At 43.8% G+C, this 19769-nt stretch overlaps 1 protein-coding gene across 1 annotated transcript; it reads left to right on the forward strand.

Moving 5' to 3' along the window:
- The first annotated feature begins 1707 nt into the window (after positions 1–1707).
- Positions 1708–18671, forward strand: LOC311108731 (apolipoprotein B-100-like). Its single transcript, XM_084151466.1, has 29 exons — positions 1708–1792; positions 3311–3352; positions 3472–3584; positions 3693–3838; positions 4004–4151; positions 4644–4796; positions 5026–5150; positions 5248–5333; positions 5440–5881; positions 6014–6128; positions 6228–6374; positions 6473–6684; positions 6802–6997; positions 7122–7301; positions 7430–7633; positions 7777–7944; positions 8053–8258; positions 8353–8535; positions 8648–8778; positions 8888–9098; positions 9201–9379; positions 9542–9705; positions 9799–9908; positions 9999–10372; positions 10490–16522; positions 16615–16726; positions 16893–16916; positions 17084–17270; positions 17398–18671. Exons 1-29 carry the CDS (start codon positions 1738–1740, stop codon positions 18385–18387), a joined length of 11436 nt encoding a protein of 3811 aa, XP_084007592.1. The 5' UTR covers positions 1708–1737; the 3' UTR covers positions 18388–18671.
- Positions 18672–19769: the final 1098 nt, after the last annotated feature.

The raw sequence follows: 19769 nt of genomic DNA on the forward strand, positions 1-19769 counted from the left end.
ACAGACATCAAATCAACGTGAAATGGAGTGGAAACAACGTTGATTCAACCAGTTAGTCGATTTTAACACTGCCACGCGGTTGTGTGTAGCCTAGGCCTACTGTATTACATTTGAGTCATTTAGTAGTCATTTAGTAGTCATTTAGTAGTCATTTAGCAGACGCTCTTATCCAGAGCGACTTACAGTTAGTGCGCACATTTTCTTTTCATATTGATTCCCCGTGGGAATCGAACCCACAACCCTGGCGTTGCAAGCGCCATGCTCCACCAACTGAGCTACACGGGACTGTATAGGACCAATTATGAAGAAGAGGGTTGTGATGTGCTGCTGAGTGTCTCAGGGACGTTGTACTGAATTAATAAAGTATTACGATTCATCTGAAATATTTTACATTTAAACAGCTGAAATGCAATATGTGAGGAATTGCGTCGGCTATGTTAATTTAGAACATGGTTAATATTTTAGGGTAGGTACAGTCTGCCTATCTTAATCCATTGCAGAGACTGAGATTTGTAGACGTGAGAATATGTTCCCAATATGTTCCCTGCGCTAAGCAGATATCACATCACACGTGTGCTCAAGACAGTGACAAAGCAGTGCTCCTTTGAAGAGTTTGTTGATAAGGACACACACATGTCCAATTCCATCACTCATTATCAATGCACAGGAAAATATCAGTGATTACCTTTGTTATAAGAACATGGCCCTGAACTCTCATCTCCATATTGAAGGAAGAGAGGCTGATTTTCGATCATGTAGACCTATAAACTTATCTTTGAATTCTCAGTTTGAATGAATATGCAAGTCAGCTTTTTTTTTTCAGTCAAGAAAATTATGCAATAAAGCCTTTTTTTGGACTTCACCCTTGCCTGTAGCTCTGTACCCAGACCCGCCTAGCTCCGATCAGTGGCAGTGGCCAGGCCCTGCTACACTTGCCTAATACATTAAGCATATTATGTCCATGCAATATAGCTAAGTCATAAATCCATAGATACATACAAAGTGATTACCTATTTGTTTCTTGTGAATGTGATATCCCTCTGAATATCCTAAGATGGGAGTAATTGATAGTCATAGCATGATCTACTTCATTCCCTAATTTACTAATTTAAACTAAACAAGTGGAAGTATTTACTCTTCATTGTCTCCATCTTAAGCACAGAAATATGTTCTAAAATGCAATATATGAACTAAAAGGAGACAGGTAAATGTGTATCAACAATATGTTCAGTAATAAGTTATGTATTGCTTTAATTTATTATGCCAATGCTATGTTGTTGAATGCATGCTTTTATGACATTGAGTTAAAATTATACTATATCAAAGTTAGGATTATGTATTGCCTAGTTTTTGGCTATTTCCCCTTCCGACAAGTGAATTGTAGTTTCATCAGGAAAAAACTATATTTATAAAAAGTGTGAAATAAGATGAAACATTTGCACTTCAATTACACTAAGAGAAATCACAATTATTATTTTTTTGTTTTTTTTTCAGTGGTCTTCCTAATCTTGGAACATATGTGTAACTACTGCCCAAAAATGACTGGACAGTTTTATGAAACTAGTTGCCTTTGTCCTTCCACACATACGTATGGGATGGACTTTGGAGCAGCGCTGTCTGTAACTCACCTCCCCTTCCTATAGAATCCCTAGGGTATAAAATACTTGTGCTGGAGTGGAGAAATCAGTCTCAACGAGTACTCGCCAACCCATTGGAAAGAGCTTCAGCAAACCCATCATGGGGGACAGAAAGCTCTGCCTTTTGCTTCTTCTGAGCACCCTTGCCTTAGCCCGTAAGTACCTCTCTGATTGGTCCCTGCTGTGGATAAAAAATATATTTTACAAGGTAGTAGTTTGTTTCTTAAGTTTACATGTTTATTATTTTCAGATTTGAAGTATATTCTTTAGAAGTTTTTCTAAAGAATATATTATAAATATATGTTATAAAATAACCTAATGCCAAACAGACATATATGTAGTTTTTAACTTTATAAAAAATAAATTACCAGGTGGTAAATTTTTTCTTAAGTCTACATGTTTGTTATTTTCAGATTGGAAGTATATTCTTTAAAAGTAGCTATTTTGGAAATGTTTCGATTTAAATATTATAATACCAAACAGACATGTATGTAGCTGTTAACTTTTTCAAAGATTTAAAATGAACTTTTACCCAGTAGTTTGTTTCTTAAGTTTTCATGTGTTGTAATTTTCAGATATTATGTATTTTCTTTAGAAGTGTTCCATTTGGAAATGTTTCATGTTAAATATTCTAATGCCAAACCAAATTATCTGTAGCTGTTAACTTGAACAACTACTATTTGTTTATAAAAGTGGGTGTTTTTAGCTATGTGCAATAAATTATGTATTTTTGTTACAAATTTGTTTTTTTTGTAAAATAACGGACATTACAGAGTGAACTGAAGCATCTCCTCCTGACATTGCACAGTTCTGCTCGTAAAATAACCAAAGTCCATGTTGCGAAATTACGTTTCGAGATCTGTCTTTGAGCTTTTTATCCTCTGTTTTTAGTCCGGTAAAACAGTGTTTTCTCACAAAATGTATGATTTAATAAGTGATACTGCGCAAGTCATTTTACAAGCATCTGAATTCAGACAGTGCAGATGTGCGAATATCACTTTCAGGGATGTAAACAATAGAACACTTTCTATTTTAAAGGAGTGTGGGCAGTTGATTTTCCCACATGATTTTACTGATAATACAGTGAGTAGAGGGGACAGGAGAAGACTTTGTGTCAAATAGGCAGTGGAACGGTTACGTACCTGCGCGGACAGGGTGCATGTGTGCACTGGGGCAGCGGCACTAACCCCTACACAGCAACAGGCCACACAACACAAGGTTAATTTCACTGTAAATGATCTGAGCCCTAACTTAAGGTTAAAGTAACTGTCCAGTGAAAATCACACTTTTAAAAGCTCATAATCTGTTAGCCCAAACAATGTTGATGACTCATCCTATACTTATAAATGACAGAAAAAAAGTAATAAAAAATACAAAACTTGTATCTCAAACAGACAGTTTCAGAAATGCTTGCTATTTCTTCATAGATGATGAGGTTATGTTTTTAGCCGAGACGTCTCATTGGCTGAGCTGGCCAATAAGCTGTTTACTTGTCATTCATATTTGTATTGACTGGTATAGGCCCACACCATTCTGTTGTTGGGGTACCCCCACACCATTCAAACAAAGAAAAGCTGTTTTTTTACACACTTAAAAACTATTTAACTCATATTGTAATTAATTATTAAACTTCTGTATAATCCTGCTTTGGCCAAAATTGTGTTATCTCACAGACGCCCAAGACGATGGTGCCGAAGAACATCCAACATGCTTGCGTACGTACCAACAAATCATTGCTTATTCTACCGATGTGTTGCAGTTTGCTCACTGTTATGGCAGCATGATGGGTCTTTCCTCAAACACATTCAAAATACAATGTATAATCTCTCCCTAGTGGCAAGAAGGTACAAGAGCCTTCACAAATATGAATACCAGTACGAAGCAGAGTCCCTGAATGCCATTAAAGGAGCTTCCAATCTCATGAATGGACCCAAGGGCTCTTGCAAGGTAGACATCATACCTCGGAGAATTAAGCCTTCACTTCAGCCCATAAATATTGTCCTCACACAACATCCCAGTTAGGAAGCCGTCTAACCTCTTTGTCTCCCCCTACAGGTCGAGATTGAAGTTCCTCAGTCTTGCAGCTACATCCTGCGTACCACAGGCTGTAGCTTGAGTGAGGTTGTCGATATGGACGCAGAGGGCAACCCTGTGTTCGGACCTGCTCCCGGATCTGATGCCTTCGCTGCTGCCATGGAGAAGTAAGACCCCCAGGCTGTCACACATGCCCTAACCTAACCCTTGTCCCCAATATTTGTTAAAAAGACACCCAGTACTAAAATTCATTCTCCTCTCTTCTATGAAGCACGTTGTAGTTTGGAGTTAACAACTGGTAACAAGCCTCTCACCTCTCTCTCCCTGCTCAGACATCCTCTGAAGGTTGTGGTTGAGGGAGTGTACGATGTGAAACTGTACCCTGAGGAGGATGAGTCCATGACCATCCTGAACATCAAGAGAGGTATCGTCTCTGCCCTTGCCGTGCCCCTGCTGGAAGAGGAGAACAACAAGAAAATGGTATGTTGATCTTCTCAGGAAACACCCGAATCATAACTACACACTTTATCCTACAGTTTAGTTTCAGTGATATTACCAAGTAATTTCTTATTGAGTATTTTATTACTCTGATGAGTATTTTAATACTCCGATGGGTACTTTATTACTCCAATGGGTACTTTATTCCTCTGATGGGTACTTTATTACTAACAGTGTGTTCCTTATTACCTCCATATTATTCAATACAATTAGAAACTACCTGGTAGACAATGGTACATATTGGTGCTTGTTTTATTGAATGCAAGATAAAACATGTAATTATTGTGTAATAAAGTGATAATAAATAAAAGGGTATGCATTACTGTTGGCACGCACACCAAGGTACAAAACTAGCCAAGAAAATTATGTTTATGGCTCTGCAGAGAGCAAGTTGTCGCATCCAGTTTTTCAGAAAACATAAATCAGTATTTATATTTATTAAAATATGACGAGGATAATTGACTTTCCCCCCAGCCCACCATCCATGGCATGTGCAAGACCAACTACATAGTCAACGCCATGGAGGACATCGCTACTGACATCACTCTCAACAGGGACTTGTCCAAATGCGACCACTTCATCCCCCAGAGGGACCACACAAGCCCCCTGGCCCTCATCTCTGGCATGGTAAGACTGAAAGACAGTAAAAGTTGCTGGTTAGATTCTGAAATACACCCTAAATGATTTATTAATCCTAATTCACTTTTTAACTCCTTTACAAAATCCCTTCAAAGTAATTATCTGTCTCCGCTCCTGTAGCTGAACTACACATTAAATGACAACTAATATTCATCCTTATTCACTTTTTAACTCCTTAACAAAAAAAACTTTACAATAACTATTTCTCCTCCTACAGCACTATCCTCTTTCTCAGCTAATCAGAAGCTCCCAGACCTGCAACTACAAGTTTGACAATGACAAGAAGCACATGATATCTGGTGCTTGCACTGAGAACCACATCCTGGTCCCTTTCTCTCACAAGTGAGTAACATACAATACTGGTCTCTCATAAACATTTTGTTCCATGAAATGCCTGCAGTATCAGAGATGTGATGTATATATTTTTGTCTGCCCACAGGGGAGAGTACGGAGTTACCAACGTTGGAAAACAGTTCCTGACTCTGCTGGAGGTTTCCACATACAATGAGAGAGTTTTTGACCACAGTAAGTACCCCTTACATTGCATTCTAATTAGGAAGATGATTGTCAGAGATCATTGAAAAATGATTTCACCCGCTCAGTGTCAAAACTGCTCTATATCTTTCTGCAGATGTGGCCAACCTCAAGGGTCTGCCAATGGAGGCTGCTGAGGACAAGAGCGTTGTTCAGGACAAGGATGCTGCTCTGGCCGTCCTGAGGGAACTGGCCACTCTGTCCAATGGTGAGAAGAGAGCCCACCTCTTCCAGCAGCTTGTGAGCATGGTCCGTGGAATGAAGGCTGAGACCCTGAGCCCTGCTGTCCCCGAGGCCCTGAAGGTGTCCGGACCCCTGACCTACCAGGTTCTGGCCCAGTGCGGTACCCCAGAGTGCAGCAGTGCCATCATGCAGATCCTCAGGACCTTCGACAACTCTGCCTTTGAGATTGATGCTATTGTGTTCGCCATGGGACTGGTCCCCAACCCCTCTGCCCTCCTGGTCAACGACATGCTGGCTATGGCACAGTACAAGCAGAGCAAGCCCATCCTGTATGCCCTGAGCAATGTTGTCAAGAGGTAAGCAGACATTTTCAAGAAACACATTTTCTAAATGGAAGTAAGCAGGTGCAGACAATTCAATCTTGAGACCATGAAATTCAGGTAAGTTTATATTTCCTATGTTGAATTTCACATTGTGTTCCTCATCAGGTTCTACAAGGCCGAGGGCAAAGTGACCCCTGAGATCGAGGCTGTGGCTGAGTTTGCGGTTGCCCAGCTGGGTGACTGCACCGGTGACAAGGAGCAGAACTTCCTGGCACTGAGGGTGAGTGTTCCATCACTCCACCTTAGCTTTTTCACTTTTACTCACACAACAAACAACAATTTGAATCAGAATTAATGTTCTCTTCTTTCTGTTCCCCAGGTTATTGGTAACATGGCCGCAGCCATGGGAGCCGCCAGTCCTGCTCTGAAGTCTGCAGTGATCAAGTGTGTAAACGAGCCCGCCGCTTCCCTGGAAGTCCAACAGGCTGCCATTCAGGCCTTCAGACAGACCCCTGTCCCTGAGGAGGTAACTCACTCTTTTCCTATTAGCTTTAAAAAATATATATTGAAACCAACAACTCTTCGTTCACTGCAGTACTGTTATACATATTATCCTGGTTACAGGGCAGAGAGGTGCTCATGCAGGTTCTTTTGAGTGGTGCTAGCCCCCTGCAGAAGCGCGTTGCTGCCTACCTGGTGCTGATGAAGGACCCCCAGCCTGCTGAACTGGCTCAGCTGGCCGCCGCTCTGCCCATCGAAGAAGACCAGCAGGCCAGGAGCTTTGTCATCTCCCACCTGACTAATATCCTGGCATCCACTGCACCCGAGACCCAGGAGTACGTGAGAGATATCATCTGTAGTATTTACTGCCTCAGCTAACAGAAATATTCAATTTGGTTGTATTCTCCTCATCATAGGTTTGACCATGTAATTAATTATTCCTTCCATTACAGGCTGAGACAGAAGATTCTTGATGCCCTGCAGGGCAATGAGGTTGGAAATGTCATGGATCCCACCAAGTTCTCCCGCAACTACAAGATCGGATCTGTGCAAGGAAACATGCTCTTCGAGGGCACCAGCTATCTGCCCAAGGAAGTCATGCTGGAGATGACCCTGAAGGCCTTCGGCTACGATGTTGACATGGTGGAGGTAAAAAATACAATTAAAGTTGTTTCCCTAAGCTTCTTATAGGGATGATATAGGGAGTTTTTTTGCAGAATATACACATATTTTTCCGGTCAGTCTAATGGTAAACGTTCTCTTCACTTATAAGGTTGGCATGGAAGGCAAAGGACTTGAGCCAACTGTTGAGGCTTTGTTCGGAGAGAACGGATTCTTCCCTGACACAGTTCTGAAGACCGTCTACTTCGTTTCTGACAAGATGCCCCTGCAGGTCAATGAGGTCATGAAGAGGATGATGCCCACTCTGAGGAAAGACAGAATGAAGAGACAGGTATTCAAACCATACTATGTTCTTCCTTTTTCCTTACTGATCGTTTTAATTAGTGTGATTTTAATCCTAATTATATCATTGTAGCATGAGCTAACTGCCTCTTTCCTTGTAAAAAAAAAAATCTGTAGGCTTCCCAGAACATCATGAGAGAAATCGGCCACAACCTCAACAAACTGGTCAGGGATCTGAAGGCTCAGGAGTCCCCTGAGGCTATGGTTTACCTGAGATTGCTGGGAAATGAACTTGGATACCTGAAGACCAATGAGATGGAGAAGATGGCCAACTCTGCTGCTCTGATGATTGACAACATACTCAAGATGTTCCCCACTGATGTATGTACAAATATACAGAAAAAAGCAACAATATCACTTCACATAGACATTAATGTTAATTCATCTGGCAAGAATGACATATCAATGATCAAAAACGTAAACGCAATTTACTATCCTAACTCTGAAGTCTACATGTTCCACAGCTGATGAAGGGACTGATGACCAACGCTGACAATGAAGTCTTTGCCCATTACATCTTCATGGATAACGAATTCTTCCTGCCAACTGCCACTGGTGTGCCACTGAAGATTGCCCTGTCTGGTACCTTCACCCCTGGCATCAAGGGAGGACTGCACATTACACCCGACATGGTAAACTTTTAGATGTATTTTCTATTTGTAGTAACCCTAATACATGTGAAGTCGGTCAGTCTTATTGCATATCTATATAATATACTTTGACTGATCCCTTTCCCACAGAGCGAGGTGTCCTTCATGCCCTCCGCTGGAATTGAGTTTGTGACACGGGTTGGTTCCCACATTCCTGAGTACCTTCTCTCTGGCCTGGAGATGCACACCAGCCTGTACCACGAAAGTGGGCTCAGCGCTAAGATCGCCATGGCTGACAAACAGGTCAAGCTGACCATCCCTGCTCCTCAGGGCCCTGCTAAGCTCATCAGCATCACGTAAGTGTCAAAGTATCATTCAGATAATACTTGATGAAAACCAATATTTATCTATCAGAGCCTAAACATTTAATTTCCTCTACACGTATTATAGCAACAAGCTGTTCGCAGTGACCTCTGCTGAAGTGAAACCCATCCCCTCTCTGGTGAAGGACAGAATTGATGTGTCTGAGTGCACTCCATTCTTTGCTGGTATGAAGTACTGCACAACCCTGCAGTACTCTGATGCTAGCTCCCACGACACTGCTCCTTACTTCCCCTTCACGGGAGACAGCAAGTAAGTACTAGTCCTATGCACATACATTTTAACATGCTCCATTTATGTTTTCCTATTTTCAGGGAGAAATTGATCTTAAGCTATAACTTTTGGAAATGAAACGTTTCTATAGGCTTGCTGTGGAGCTCCACCCCACTGGTGATGTCACTGAATACACGGCCACCATCGGCTACGAACTCCTCAGGGAGGGAGAAGAGGGTCGTCAGAAGGTTGACACTGTAAAGATGGTCCTGAAGGCAGAAGGTATAGCTTTAAGTTATAAAAGCCCTCTTTTAGAGTACCACACTCCTTCCATTTCTACTGTGCAAACTTTTCCTTGGTGAGTAACTTATTTGGTTTAACCTGGACATAGGTGCTGAACCCACTGAGGCCACAGCCACCATGAAGTACAACAGGAGGAAGAATGTCCTCACATCCGACATCCAGATCCCTGACTTTGACCTGGAGGCCGGACTCAGACTGGGTGTTGTTGATGGCAACACCAAGGGCAAAGGAATACACTCCATCTCCATTGACCTCATCAACAAGAACATCCCTCAGCTGTCCCTGGTTGGCCGCGCAAAGTAAGATGACAATGCTACCCCGCAAAGTACTTCCCTGTTTTGGTTTCTTCTGTGTTCCCTTTCTTCCGAATTCCAACTGACTCATGGTTTTCTTCTTTGCAGAATTGAGGCCATGAAGGATGCTATGCTGCAGGTTCAGCTGCTTGTCCCTTCAATCAAGGCTGACGCCACAGTTACAGCCAACCTGAAGCGTGGTGAGGAACTGGAACTGGAACTTGAGCTTGAGAGTGACATCAAGCTCCCAGAGACCACCTCAGTGCAAAAGATCACCCTAAAATATGGTATGCAGGCTTTCAATATCGACCAACTTTTGTACAATGATAAACTGTTTTGCTTCTTGATCAACTTTAACTGTATGTTTCTGAGCACTTTGCATGTCAAGAATCCATGGGCAAGTCATTGACATTCAATTTAATTTACAATGAATTTCTCTTCCTTTGTAGATGACGAGAAGATTGTGGCTGAGGTCAAGTCTGACATGAACTCTGAGATCCAGAACATCCTACCTCATTCCGAGGTAATACAGAAGATGGTCAGCGATGTTCTTGATCAGCAGGTGGGCCAGACCGACATGAAGCTCCGTCACATCCTCACCAAGTCGGTGGAGGTAAAACTAAAAGAAAACAAAAAACTAATTTTATCTGATCACTATTTTGTCCTCTCTGAACTTAATATATTACAATATATATTTATATTACAGGCAACCAACAACTACCTGGAGAAATATGCTGCTGATATCCCATACATACAGAACGTGAGAGTCCCTGGGATGCCAGAGATTATTCTGCCAGAGAAACTGTTCCTGAATGCGTAAATTACATCAATCAACTACCATGAGAATATTTTTACATTAACTGATTCCATGAATAATTCATTATTAAATATACTTTTCTTAAACAGTGAGGCCACAGCTGCTTACCACTTCAACAATGAGCGTATCTTCATCGCCATTCCCCTGCCTCTTGGTGGAAAATCATCTGAGGAGCTTAACTTCCCAGCTGCCCTGACCACACCACACCTGGCTCTGCCCCAGCTTGGCCTGGACATTGCCTCCATGGAGATCCCCATCCCTGAGCTTTTCATCCCAGAGACCCTTGATGTGTTTGTGCCCCTCTTCGGAAAAGTTGAGGTGTCCACAAAGGTGAAGAGCAACCTTTACAACTTGGAGGGCTCAGCGTCTGCTGGCAAAGATGCTGCTGAGACACCAAGCTATTCTGCCAAGTTTGATGTGACAGGCAGCTGCTCAATGGAACTCCTGTGCATCAAGATTGAAGGTAGCGTTCGACCTCCAGACGTCTTATAATGCCTTTGTAATTAATAGAGAATTACACCATCTGGAACATGTTTAGTTGTGCAATAATTAATAACTGTTACTTCTGTGTTGTAAATAGGATCTGGATTGCTTGCCAGCACTCCTGCTGATTCCATCAAGGCCCATGTGAAGACCTCTGTGAGCCACAAGCTCATTGATGCCAGCATTAGCATAAGGGAAGTCGGCACTGTTACAGACAACAAGATCAATGTGAAATCCAGCAGCAAAATCGAAGCAACAAGCCCCCTTGGTCTGAGTGTAAATCTAGAGCACACCGGCCAAGTTGGCTTCAATACTGAAGTGTCAATACTGGCTCCAACACTGAAGATCTCTGGTGATAGCAACTTGGAGGGAACAGTCAAAGCAGGACCGGTCTATGGCACCACATTCGCCACCCAGTCTTTTGCCATCTTCCCATTCAGACCAGAGGCAAAGATTGATTCTTCCCTGAAAATTGATTCAACCATTCTTCAGGCCCAGAACACAATTGCTGCATCCTTTGCCAATGGCGAGCTGTCTGTTGTATCTAATACCAATGCATTCGAAGACATCCTGACCAATGCTGCTGAACTTGCCTTCAAGGATAACCAGCTGTCCCTGAAATGTGACACCAATGCCCTTGCCCTTGGCATGAAGATCCACAACCAGGCTGAGGCTTCTGTTGGCATTGGAGCAGTCACAATCAAGATGGAGACCAACACTGACCACTCTGAGAATCGCATATACTCTCTTGTCACTGCCTCCCTGGATGTCAATGGCCTGGCTGTGAACAGTGATGCCACTGTAAAGCTGCTTGAGAACAAAGCTGCACATAAAGCTACGCTGACAATGAACAAGGATGGCCTGGCCACAAGTGGAACAACCACCCTGCAAGGCCCCTTCACCATGGAGAACACCTTCAACGGTGGACTTGATGCCTCCAAGGCTACTCTGTCCATTGAGACCAAGAGTGCATTGAATGACATGAAGGTTGAGAATGCCAACTCACTGACCATCACTCTCTCCACCCTTGCCTTCAACTCAAAGGCTGAGGCCATCATCAGCGAGAGCACTTCCTATACACATGACATCACCATTGACCTGCAGGACTACACTGCCTCTGTAAATGTGAACAATGACCTGAAACTGCTGGCAGTCAACCTAGTCAACGAGAATCAGCTAAAGGCAGAGATCTACAAAATTGACTTCACTGGAAGCCTGAAGGCGGCCTATGGTGAGGAAGAGCTCAAACACACCTATGAGATCAACTATGCAGACCTGACTGCTAATGCTAAGTGCAGCACTACTGGAAAGCTCCTTGGTGCTCACATGAGCCACAACACTGAGCTTGAAATTGTTGGCCTTGCTGCAAAGATCCACAATGATGCCCGCTTCAACTCCCAGCCTTTCCGCTTCGACAACACCATCCGTGCCAGTCTTATTCCCTTCGACTTCAACCTTGACGCCATCTTCAATGCTGATGGTGACCTGACCCTGTATGGCAAGCAGAGCGCTCAGCTCTACGGAAAGTTCCTCCTTAAAGCACAGCCCCTGGCTTTTTCCAGCTCTCAAGAATGCAGAGCTTCTGTCACCCAGCACCTGGACAATGGCTTCTCCCTGGAGACCACACTGGACAACAAGATGGACACACTTCTGACTCCCCAGGAGCAGAGGGCCATACTTAGGATGAAGTCAAAGTTGAACAACCATGCCCTCAATCAGGAAGTGAGTGCCTACAACAATGCTGAAAGGCTTGGACTGGAGCTGTCTGCAACCCTCCTCACTGGCCTCCTGAACACAGCTACTAGTGAAGACCAGGAATTCACAATCTCTGGTTTCCTGAAGTATGATAAGAACACTGACAGTCACATTATTAACCTGCCCTTCCTCGAAAGTTTGCCTGCAATCCTGGAAAACATCAAGATCACTATTGTGAGCATGGCAGAGGCAATGCAGGATTACATCAATAGTGACGAGGTCAAGGCTAAGCTTGAGGCTCTGCCCCAGCATGTCAGTGACTTTGTTGCCGAACTGAATCTGGAAGGCAAGGCTGTCCAGCTCAAACAGAACCTGATTGACCTCACCGAGGAGTATGCCATCACTCTGGAATACCTAGAGGCCTCCCTTGTGAACCTCAAGATTGCTGTTGAAAAACTGCTGATGGGCCTGGCATCCAGTCTCCAGGGCATTGTTGCTGCTACCAAGGAGATGATTATGAGTGGCACCCTGTCTGAAACTGTCATTGAGAGGCTCAGCCAGGAGCTGAATGCCATCAACAAGGAGTATGAAATCACTACTATGATCGTAGCTGTCATTGATGCCATCGAAGAGCTGATCAAGCAGATTGACATGCAGAAACTGAAGGACAGCAGCATTGCACTCCTGCATGACATTGATGCCAAGTTTGAAATCAAGGCTAAGATTGAAAATGCAGTGAGTGAATTGAAGCATTTCATTGAGAACTTTGACAGAACAAAGACTGTTGAGGTTCTGAGAAACTACATTTCCTCCCTCAACTTGGAAGCTCATGTTGAGCAGCTGATGGCACACCTTCCCACTGAAGTGATCAGCAAGATGATTGAGTCTGTCAAGGCAGTGATCCAGGAATTTGACATCATTGGCAAGTTGAATGGTTTACACGCCAGGCTGAGAGGTCTGATTGTCAAGTATGAGGTTGACAAGAAGGTTGAAGCAGTCCTGGAGAAGGTTGTGGGTCTAATTAAGCAGTTCAAAATTTATGAAACAATTCAGGTCCTTGCTAACAACCTGAAGGCCATCGATATCCCAGCGAAGGTAATGCAGATGCTGGAAAAATCCATCAACTACTTCAAAGCTACTGAGATCAAACAGGTGATTGAACAGCTGAACGAATATCTTGACTCTTTTGTCCAGAAGCTGAAGTCATTTGATTACAATGCCTATGTGGATGAAGCCAACCAGATGATTGCTGAATACACCGCTCGTGTGAATGAGCTGATCAAGGCACTTGAGATCCCACAGAAACTTGAGGCTTCAAGAGAGTTTGTCAACTTTGTTGTGTCATCTGCACATAACTTCATTGAACATCTCAGGGAAATCAAGGTTGTAGACATGATCAAAACAGTGAAGGACATGGTTGACCATGCCATCCTTAATGACCTTAAGGCAATTTCTGAGAGGCTGAAGCAGAGAATCACCGATATGGACCTTAGAAATGATATAATCTCATACCTGCAGCAGGTGAGCGAACACTACACCAAGGTCATCACTGTCATAAATGAGGTGTTCGGCAATGTGATTGAGGTGATCCAGAAGTTTGCTGGTGAACAACAAATTGTCAGCGAAGTCAAGCAGATCATTGAGGGAGTTTTTACTGGACTGAAGACAGCTGAGCTGGACTTCCCTTCATTCACCATCCCTCTCACAGACCTGGTAATGCCCGCCATGAAGATCAGCCTAGAAAAGATTCAGGAGTTTGAAATTCCAACACAGCTAGATATCCCTGAGTTCACCATCCTGGGTTTCCACACAGTGTCAGCCACCACCGTTTCCTTTGACGATATCAAGCAGAAGGTCATAGAGCTCATAGATTTTATTGTCAACTTTGAGATCCAGAAGCTTAATTTGGATGTTTTCTTCAGAGACCTGACCGTGAGCTACCTGCCAACCCTACCTGAGATTACCCTCCCAGAGATCACATTCCCAGAGTTATCCTTCCCTGCCCTACCTAAGGTGGCTGCTGAGAAACTCTTAGAGATTCCAACTCTCCAGATCCCTGAGATCAAGCTCCCTGCCATCCCCAGTGAGATCAGTGTCCCTTGCTTTGGCAAGCTCTATGGTGAGATCAGAGTCAGCACCCCCATCTACAGCATCAGGACCTCTGCTGAGCTCCAGAACTCTACTGACAGTGAGGAGACTCCTCAGCTCACTGCTTTCCTAACCTCCCAGGCCATATCTCCCATTTTTGAGATATTCAGCTACAACCTGGACTCCACTGCTCGCATTGCCATCCCCAAGTTGAACCGTGTGATTGTTGCAGAGACCCTTAAGTTCACTCACACTGCACTTGCAGTCGAACACCAGGCATCAGTGACCCTCTACCGCCTTGCAGCCCAGGCCTCAGCTAAGACCACAGTCAAGGCAACCACTGCACACTACAGTGCTGACATTGTCAATAATGCATTCTTTGCCACAGAGGGTGGTATGTCTGCATCTGTGGATACCACCTACAACCACCAGATCAATATCCCAATCCTTGGCATCACCAACGAAGCCTCTGTGACCCAGAAGGCTGTTGCCCGCCTGGAGGACACAACAATCACTCTGACCATTGGAAATGATGGTGCTATCAAGTTCAACTCTCACGAGGGCACACACAAGTGTGACCTTCACTTCACCATCACTCCCAGCACTGCTAAACTGACAATCTCTGCTGACACAGACACTGTCCTTCTGAAGATGAAGCAGACCATGAACGCCGATGCAATCATTCTCAGTCACATCACATTTGAGGCCCGCTCTGAGGCAGAAGGCCCCTTCATCAAGAACAGCCTTCTGGTGGCATCTGGAAATGCTAACTTGGGAGATACGAAGATTGAAGTGAAGGCAAACCATGACACAGAGCTTGTTGGAGGTCTCAGTGGAATCCTGTCCAACTCACTCACCATTGTGATTCGTCCTATTGAGGTTATCTTTGACTTCCAAAACAAGGGAAACACCAAGCTCAGCTTCAACGAGGCACTGGTGGCCAAGATTGATCTCCAGAATGACTACTCTGCCACAATCAAGCCTGAAGCTCAACAGATCAACACTGTGGCTCTTGCCCGCTTCAACCAGTACAAATCCTCCTACAACTTCACAATTGACAACCACGAAAAGGAGGCTGGCATCTTTGCTACCATGAACGGTGAGGCTAATCTTGAATTCCTGACAAACCCCATCAGCATCCCAGAGATTGATCTGCCCTTCATTAACATGCGCGTCCCAGCCATCAGCGATCTGAACCTGTATGAGCATACTGGCTTGAAGAACATCTTGACCACCACTGAGCAGTCTCTTGATGTGGATGCCAAGATCCTGTACCAGAAGAGTCAGTTTTCCTCTCTGGGCAACCTGATCACTGAACTCTCCCTCAAGTCACCCATCTTCAATCTGAATGCCAATGCCGGACTTTACTCTGAGGACGACCTTGTGTTCCGCCTGGGAGCTACCACAGCCTCCGTTTTTGAGGCTCTTAAGACCAAGCTTGATGGCACCACCAGTTTGACCACAAAAAGAGGGCTTAAGCTGGCCACTGCCCTGTCCTTGGAGAATGTCCACATTGAGGGAAACCATGACAGTACTTTCAGCCTAAACACTGACAACCTGGAAGCTGCTTTGTCTGTGGCTACCATTGCAAAGATTGCCCTACCCATCTTCAACCTGGAAGCCAACCAGCAACTGGTTGCAGACACCAAGACCAAGCCAAATGCTGCCTCCACACTGAAGCTGAAGGGTGATTTCAACCTGCCCCTTATCAAGGCAGTAGGCAGGGCAGAAGCTGACCACAGCCTGAAGCTGGAGGGAACCCTTGAGTACATCTCTGTGGAGTCATCCACGAAGGGCAATATTGATGGCACAATCCTGGAGCACAATGCTGTTTTGGGAGCCCTGGACAATGAGGCTAACATCTACCTGAATGCTGATGGCCTACGCTCCACCTCAAAGATCATTGCCAATGCCAAACTCAGCAACGGTGAGACAACTATCCTGGAGATGGATGTGGACGAGAACCTGGCTGTTGAGGCATCCGTGAGCCGCGTGTATGCAGTGCTGAAATTCACCAGCAACAATGAGGCCAATGTGAATACCTTCAACACCAAGGGAAAGCATGTAGCCCAGGCTACCATTGACTTTGTACCATTGACATCACTGACTGCTGATGTTGAGATTGACATGTCTCAGCCAAGCAACTTGGGTGACATTTCCCTCTTTGAGAAGACTATTGTCGAGCTGACAGGTCCCAAGCAGAAGATCTCTGCCACTGCCAAGATTGCCACCCCTGTGTACACCACAAATCTGGCAGCTGAGTTGGAGGGTGATGCCCCTGTCTTCAAGGGCGAACTGAAGTCATCTGCTACCTCTGTCATCAACTTCCTGGATTATGACGTGGATGGTAAATTATAAAAATGTCCTCTATAATGTCATTATTTGATGCAAAATAATTGTATTTGATGAAATTGAAACCACTGTTTTCTGCCTCAACAGCTTCCGTCACTGCAAGCTTTGAGAACGAAGCCCTGGCTGTGACTGGCAAGGCTGTCCTTACCCATGCAGACCTGACCATGGACATTCAGAATGTGATTACCCAGGCTATGAGGTAAACTAATACTTTGAAACAGGCTGATTTCAATGCATAATACATACTGAAACAAATTATTTAGGCTTGTTAGCACAATGTTAATCAAATCATTACAAACATTTCGCAATTTGAAGATACCTGAATATGTATTAATATGGTTTGTTTTGTCATTTGTGCATTTCAGGAAGAAGCGTCAAGAGGGGGGAAGGTAATACACAATAATATACCTTCAATTTATTCAATCCAGGCCTGTTGCCTGAGCAACTAAAGTCTACATCTTTTGACCTACCTTCTACTACACAAATGTATTACATGTAGTTAAACTATGAATGAATAGACAGCAACTGATTACAGTGTTTTTCTTCAACTTCTTAGTGTCTCCCGGCACACCCTGAATGTGGACATCACCAGCCCAACCTTCACTGATGTGAACTTCCGTTATGCTGCCCGCAAAGACGGCATCAGTGCTTCCATCTCTACTCCATCTACTGGGTTCTTGGGTCTTCAACTCCAGGGCAGGATCCCATCTCAGCTGAGCGCTAGACTCTACAGCCGTTATGCTGTGAGTGTCTTTTAATTTAATTCATCTTAAAATACTCAATACTTGTGTCCCTATTCACAAGTCAAATAAATGTCACCCTATTGTACAGGTCAATTGAAATGTGTTGTGTTTCTCCTATGTCCAACAGTCTGCCCCTGAGGATGATGTTGACATCTTGGTCATCAGAGCTTCTGCCAAGGACGCCAATAAGATAAAACTGCAGGTTGCCTACAACATGGAGGCCCCCCACGACATGCTCCTCGGCCTGAAGGAGAGACTCCCTGCCATCACATCCACCCTGACCAACTTCGCCGACAAGTACGAGATCTTCAGGCACGTGGAGGGGCTGAAGAGCTCCATCATCAACCTCATTGAGGAAGCCTACACTGCTGCCAACAGCCACGCAGCCGAGCTGAGCCAGCTGTCAATCCTCTTCAGGAACACTGTTTTCCAGTACCAGAAAACCATCCAGGTCTTCCTGGATGCTGCCATTAAGTTCCTTAGGGAGACAGAGTTCAAGCTCCCTGGCTCTGAGGAAATGACCACCCTGCCTGAGGTCCTCAAGCAGCTGACCACAGCCATTGCCACTATGGTTGAGCAGGCCATCCAGGTGCTCGTAAAAAGCGCAGAGGCCTCCTTCAATGCTCTGGTTGATATGATCAGCAACATCCAGGTAACTATGCCAATTGGTGATGTGATGACTGGAGCCCAAATCATAGATAACATGAGGGCCAACATGAAGCATGCTCTTGCCCAGCTTGTGGGTCTGGTGAAGCATCTGGAGAGCCTTGACATGGTCCTGGTGAAGCTTGGCGAGACCCTGAAGGTCATCGTTGAGAAGGCCCAGGAGTTTGTCGACACTCTGAAGTCTGACTACCTGGATGCCTTCGCTGTCTACTTCAACCCTCTGTATGGTAACTTTGTCGGCGTGATCAAGACCGTCCTGGACCAGGTAAATACGTTGAACATGGAACAGGTGAACCGCGCAATTGAACACATCATGGAGATGGTCATGTCTGTGCTGAACCAGCTCAACCTCGCCATCACTGGTCTTCTGCAGCAGGCTTCTGATGAGGCTTTTGTGAAAGTTAGCGGCGGAAGGCTTGAGATCAACCTTCCCTTTCCCTTCCACCAGTGAGATACCCTCACAGACTAAACCCTGAGTCTATTAAACACTTCCATCTGTTAAAAACATAATGCTACTCAGAGGGACAGGGCTGGAAATGTACCTCAAACAAGTATTTCAGCATGTTTTTAAAGCCTTTAGGTAAACATGCAGCTATTATTTTATAATTTTTGTGTAAATGACAACTGGTACACTTACCAACATAAAAATGAAATACTGTTGAGTCCTATTTCCCTATCTATCTGTACCATACAAGATGCAATATGAGAGTACAAATAAATAACATTTATACAGCATTATGTTTGATTGATATTTTTCCACCTGCTATGTGTATGTTTTGAGATCCTCAGTATTTTAACCACAGGCATTCCATTAGTGATGCAAATGAGTGATGCAAATCGCAGTCAGGTGAACCATAGACATTATTAACATCGAAAATACTGACTTTCCTTCAGTGTTGAGAGATCTTTAGACATAGCCCGAATATAATTTCCAAAATGAGCAAAGTGGAAAGCGTATATGAATAATATTAAGTCTATGCTTAAAGTCATACTGATCTTTAAAACTGACCGATATTATGGAATCATAGGACACAAACTATGGCTCAAACACATAATTGAGCATGATCAAATACTTGTACATGGAATGCTTTCAAACTACTCTCCTATTTCAAATATACATTTTTTATTTCTAATCTGACTGTACAAATTACTGTAACATAGAGCACTACTCAAATTAAGGGCTGATGTATGCTGCTGTACACCTTGTTAAGATCAAATTCTCTCCTGTGTAGAACGACATTGAGATGAATGTACTCCGGTTGACTAGTGACTAGGGAATCACTGGGGGAGGAATCCATTTCACATTTTATACAACACCATTAGGGTATTCAGGCTTCAGAGCAGCAGCGGGTAACATCATGTCAGTAGGTAGCTAGTTTAAGTGTGAACAATTTTGAGGATATGGGCTGTTCTACACTAATTCAATAATTGGGACATAAAGTATATGACTATGCATAGTGTGCAACTTTATTTTTCATAAGTTTGTGTAACTTTTCCATTCATTAGCACCTCTTAATTATTTAGTGTAGGCATCAAAAAGGACCAAGGCACTCTTCTTGTAATTAAAATGCCTTTATTGGGGTGGAATGTCCAATGGAACAAAATATTTACAACTTTTCAGCATGTCTAGCCTTCGTCCGGGACTAATGCAATAATTGAAAAAACAACATGGCTTGTCATGGGAACAAACTACAGAACAAACAGTATTCCAACCATGACTGGTGAGGGAGTGGCTACTAACAACATATTATGGTCATCGGTGGACAATTATCAAAGGCAATATAATTTCAAGATAGACATTAAATACATATGAATATTAAAAGGTAGACTCAG

This window comes from Coregonus lavaretus, assembly GCF_964263955.1.
Source record: "Coregonus lavaretus genome assembly, chromosome: 33".
NCBI classification, from domain to species: Eukaryota; Metazoa; Chordata; class Actinopteri; order Salmoniformes; family Salmonidae; genus Coregonus; species Coregonus lavaretus.